Consider the following 5,743-nt stretch of genomic DNA (forward strand, 5'->3'; position numbering starts at 1 on the left):
GCACCGTCTAATCGTTTCCTTATTGAACCGTGATCTTTCTTTTTTAAAGATTGTAATTCTTCTTTACACTTTGACCATTCTCTTATTCTCTTTCTATCAACGTTGAATTTTCTGCTTGCTGAACTTATGCTATTGAGTTCGGCGTAAGCTACTGCGTCAAGCTTAAACTTTAAGCTATAACTAGATACTTTTTTACCCTTATGAGAAATAGCGACTTCGTTAGTTTCGTTTCCATCCGCCATATTTTCGTACCACACTTGACCTTGAAATTTTTCTTTATTTCCAAAGCTATCTTTATTTCACTTCGCAGATCTTTTTTAAATGTCCTTCACCACAGAAGACAATTTCTGCAAGCTCCTCAACTATCTAACATTGTGTAAAGCCAATAAGATGGAGTGTTTTCATCGATGTTCACAAAGATCAAAAGACAAAGGTGACAACTTAATAGTTGTTCCAAATGGTGTTTTTTGTTTCTCTTGTTATCACAGCTGCAGTCACATCTAATTAAAGTGCCAATTTACTATATTTCACTACTAGTCATAAAGATAGCTAACATAAAAGTTATGGCAAGAACAAACTCTTCTTTCTGCAATATATTTTACACTTTGGATTTTGAAACTGCTATCCGTGGTCATCATGTTTACCAGTCAAAATGGACGCCTGAAATAAACTTAAAACTGAAATGTGCAGTTGATACAAGAAATGAAGCTACAGAATACGATGAAAATGCAATCGGCGTTTATTTATGGGGCAAAGAAGGAACAGTAGATGGGCTTGTTGGTCATCTTCCATTGGAGTTATCAAAACTCATAAAACAATTTCTAAACTCAGACCATTATAACGTCGTGACAGCAACCGTGATTGGAAAGAGAAAAAGAGAAGTTGGGCTTGTCATCCCGGCAAAGTACAGTGCTATGACAACACGTAAAGAACTGATAACTATTCTAAATGATGAACTATTGAAAAGAAAAAATAGATACGAACACTTTGCTATGAAATTTAACGCTGTAAATGATTTTAAAAAGAAAGCTATTTTTGAGTAAAACGTCTTTTTCCTATTTCCTAAATATTCAAATAAGCGCCCCCTTTGGCTCTAAAATTATATTCGAATAAGCGCCCAGAGGGGCGTTTATTTAAAAATTCAACTTTTAGGGTGGGCGCTTATTCGAGATGGGCGCTTATTCGAGAGTGGGCGCTAAATCGAGCATTTACGGTATTCCAACATGAGACAAAACGAGGCTTCATCGGAGATTGACGATTTAGAGTCTCACGAATCTTTCTATGTGACCCCAAAATCGAAAAACAACCGGAGTAAGGGGCAAAGTTCGTGTCAACAAGATCTGCTGTACGTCAAACAATCTGCGCTTATGTACAAAGCTTTGAATGTTTTGTCTACTCCTAAGCCGAACGCACAGCCTTCTAAAAAGTCAGCTGACGATCTGTTTGGAATGATGGTGTCAAAGTCTATGTCTTCCATTCCCGAGAGCGAAGATAAGGAGGAATTGAAGATAGAAATCCAATCACTTATTTCACAAACAAAACGAAGAATACAGCTTTTCTAGAACCCTTAGATTCGTCATTGTTTGTATTTGTTGTTTTGGTGAATAAAGTTCTATTGTCCGTATACTTGATTCCATTGCCAATGCACCTGACCTAATCCTTGAAAATAATCACTGAAAGAATTTCGCATATTTTCTGCGCGTGTGCTAAAGTTTCTTGATTTTGTTCCTTCCATCGGGGACAGACTTGATAGGTTGTTAAAAATATTATCTTTGATTTCCGGTCCCTCCGCGTTTGTATACGTTTGCATAGACATAGTACACAGCATATTATGTAGCGCACAAGTAGCTAACGTTACTTTTACAGCAGATTCGGGCAAAACATTTAATTTTGCAATGAGGCAGTGAAACCGCTTTACAAGTATTCCAAAAGCGTTTTCACTTGTTCTTCTTGCACGTGATAAACGATAGTTGAATATGCGCTTTGACTCAGTAAGTCCTTTCTGTGCGTAAGGTTTCATGCAATACTCAGTTAAGGGAAAAGCATCATCAGCAACTAGAACGTATGGCAAGAGTGGCTGGTCACACTCAGGGTTAAGGAAGGAATCATCAATTCCAGATATGTTTGGCAGTTTTCTCCTTTCTGGTAAATCTATGCTGTTTTTAGATAATCCTCTGAAAAATTCACACCGCCTGAAAACTCCACCATCGCTCAGACGTCCCTGGCAGCTGATATTGACAAAAATAAATCAATAACGCGCATCAATGATACCTAGTAAAACTAAACTGAAAAAACCTTTGTAGTTGTAGTATGTTGAACCGCTAAGCTTAGGATAGTACAGAGCAATATGTTTTCCATCCATTGCCCCAATGCAATTTGGAAATTGCCACATTGTTTCGAATTCAGATGCAATTTCAAGCCAGTCGTCTTTGTTTTCGGGGAACTTGAGGAAATCATCTTTTAGTGTATCATATAATGCTTGACAAACCTGAGGAATAAATGTGGCAATGGTTGAAATACCAACAGAATAGTGATGATGTAAGCTAGTAAAATTCTCCCCAGTAGCGAGAAAGCGCAAAGTTATTGTCAGCTTCAACTTCAGCTCCAAAGGTTTCCGTAAATGCGTTGTCTTCTTCGTTAATTTACTTCTGACTTTCTCAAGTAAAAGCTAAACAAAAGGATTGTTTTAGATCAAACTCAGAATTATTTCACATGAATATCAAGTTAAAAATTATATTCACCTCATATATGTCTGGGCTCATTCGCAGGTATTTGCGGAAACTCTCTTCGTCATACAAACGTAGTTCTTGCACTAAGTTATTGTAAACACCGATCGATTTTCGTTTTTTCATCCACTCCTTCACCCAAATTCTACGCGTAACCTTAGATTTGGAAAAGTTTGTCGGAAGTAAAGTTGTAGCAATAATAATCGCAGCAACCGCTTTTCTCTGTTCCTCAGACATTTTGAATTACAACAAAATTTAAATGGACATTTAAAGAGACATTTAAAGAGACAATTTGCAATAATTTGAAATATTTTCCAATATAATGAATTCAATAATTTTCAATTGATATCATTATTCATAAATATATTGCTGTCAATATTTTTCTATATATTGCTGTAATGTGAAACGGCCTTAAAACAGTGAATAATTTTATGCCCCGTTGGTCTAATGGCTACGACACTCATGCAAATGAGAGATCTGGGTTCGAATCCTGGACGGGGCTAGGAAACACAATTATGCATCTAACAACGGCCAGGTAATCCATAGGTATACCTTATGGAGGGAAAAAACGAGTAAATTCGAGGTTTGGTGGGTTTCCCCCGACCAACATTTCCCCCGTGTTTTTTCCCTGATAAGATACAAAGTCAGGGAGCCAGGGGTCAAAATTGGACACTCAAGGGCAGCAATTGACTTTGCTTTTATTCAAATACCCCAAATTTAACAAAATTAAATGTTGCCCATCGAACCTTTACTTGTAGATTAATTTGTATTTAATTTGAAATTCCCGGACTATATATACCTTAGAAATATTGAGTATACGTAATCTTTGATTTGTAGGGGGAGAGTTTTTATTAAGGTGCCTGCCCCTGCCTTGCCAGCACTTACCGTGCCTTTGCCTACCCTTCCTATACCTTTTCTGCTGCCTGCCCACTAAGTCCTTGCCTGTGCCTGTCATGCCTGTGCCTCCCATGCCTTGCCTACCCCTGCCTTCCTGATTCCTTTTCCTGTTTTCTTGCCTGCCTTTGCCTTTCCTTTCCTTGCCGTGCTTAATGCCTTTGCCTTGGCAACCTCTCCGCAACACTTTCTATACTGGTTATATATTTACGGTAATAAACAAAATCGTGTAGCAAAGCTGAGCTTAAAACACTTTCAATGGCCTACTAGGCGTTTCTGGCGGAAAAATCCACCATCAGTCACAAAAAAAACTGCTAAGAGTGTACTGCTAATTTAACTTATCACTCCTAATTTAGAGAATGCATGAGCTTAATTTGGTTAAAGAGGATCTAATTAAGATACGCAATTAATATGAAAAGGGTTGTGTAATAGACGTATTTCACTATGACGCGGTATGAGTGGCTCCCACACTTCTGCACATTTCGACAGGCAAAAGATGGCAGCAGAAATGGTAAACAGCAAAAGCAAAAGAGCATAAAATTTTACTATAATTACTCAAAAAACTGAAAAGGGAAAGTCGTTTTGCTTATCGATCGAAGCTGTTGTTGCCATCTTATAATCTCTGCTTGCTCAACAAAAAATTCCTTGCCCGTGGGGTATTTACTCGTTTATTATACATCCCTTCTGTTAGTATTTGAAAATCATGTTCATGAAAGCGAGAACAGCTGTCAATAATATTTTTTAAGCTATGGATGACTATATACAACAAAGTTAAGCCGAGCCACAGACTACGTACGTTTCTGATAAGATATAACAGTTTTTAAATAAACTAGAATATAAACGTAGCTATAAATGTACCGATTTTGTGAAGCACTTCCTCTTTGCTGATAAAAACAAATTTATATATGTTTATTTATATTTCAATATATGTCGAAAATGCTGACTATTTTCAGAATCTTTCAAATGCAGATAAATCCCACCATACTGGAAAACTTACACTTGCAGAGGAGACTATGCTTGCAGATCCATACTCGCTGCAGACTAGCGATTGCAGTGGTGATGCTTTACTACTTCCAGATATATCTTATGTTCATCTGTATGTGTATTTGGTTCACACACGAGTCACCTAAAGCACACAAATCCTTGGAAGCTTACAGCTTTTATCTCTCAGGGCACTTACAAGGTCTTTATTAAAAGACTGGTTGACACTGGGAAAGACTAGTGACTGTGGGAAAGACCACTGACGGTGGGAAAGACCATAGATCGCGAAGGCTTTTAGGTTTTGGTGACTGAAGAGTGTGTGTTCTTCATTGGTTAGGATGGGTCTTCAGTTGCAATCTCGGGACGATTGATAACTCCTTCCAAAGAATGGAGTGTGGCGGATTTCGAAGCATAAAAGTTGACTGGGTGGTGAGGTGAATTACTTGTTTAAACTCGAGACGATATGTAATGGTTTTCTGGGTTACTGCCGCTGGGTTCCAAGTCTACCTTTCTAAGGGGCGGTTTCTTGGTCAGCCAAGCATTACGATACGATTTCTCAAGTGTTCATGTCTAATGTCAGAAAGCTTTTCTGTTTCCAGGTTTGCTGCTTTTTATTCTTTGTCACAACCTCTCTAAGGGCTGGGTTCCAAGTCTACCTCTCTTAGCCCTGGGCTCTGTGTCAGTAGGTAAAAGCAACAACGATACGATTTGCAGCTGTCAACTTTTCTTTTTCCAAAGTTTAACAAAAGTTATTGGTTTTGGCGGACGGTGTCAATGAATGTGGCTGGTATCTTGCAGGAGGCAGGGGATGCTTACTCAAGGGCCCGCACCAGATCCCAAGCATGAGTGAATTTCACCAATCCTCGTGTTTCCACATTCATAGGTGTTTGTTTCAGTACAGTCGAAATCCATTAACTTTCCGATTATCCCTGTAAAGGGGAGAATGCAGAAGTTCTCCAGCAGCTTCTTATTCTTTGGAGAGAAACCTCCTTTTTTTAATTAAACTTTCCGTCTTAAAAGACTAGTTTTATCTGCATTGCGATGTAGTTACTCCTATTCTCTTGAATTGCAACCAAGACCCACAATTCAAAATTCATTAAACCTCCTCTTACAACCAGAGGTTTTGACAGGGAATGATAAGT

General features: G+C 38.2%; 1 protein-coding gene across 1 annotated transcript; it reads right to left on the reverse strand.

Annotated features, from left to right (window-relative positions):
- Positions 1-1,612: 1,612 nt before the first annotated feature.
- Positions 1,613-2,963, reverse strand: LOC130642367 (uncharacterized). The gene is made up of 3 exons (XM_057449452.1): positions 2,742-2,963; positions 2,340-2,668; positions 1,613-2,228 (listed from the first exon to the last, which is right to left on the reverse strand). Exons 1-3 carry the CDS (start codon positions 2,961-2,963, stop codon positions 1,613-1,615), a joined length of 1,167 nt encoding a protein of 388 aa, XP_057305435.1.
- Between the last annotated feature and the right edge of the window lie 2,780 nt (positions 2,964-5,743).

Source organism: Hydractinia symbiolongicarpus, chromosome 4 (genome assembly GCF_029227915.1).
Source record: "Hydractinia symbiolongicarpus strain clone_291-10 chromosome 4, HSymV2.1, whole genome shotgun sequence".
In the NCBI taxonomy this organism is placed as follows: domain Eukaryota; kingdom Metazoa; phylum Cnidaria; class Hydrozoa; order Anthoathecata; family Hydractiniidae; genus Hydractinia; species Hydractinia symbiolongicarpus.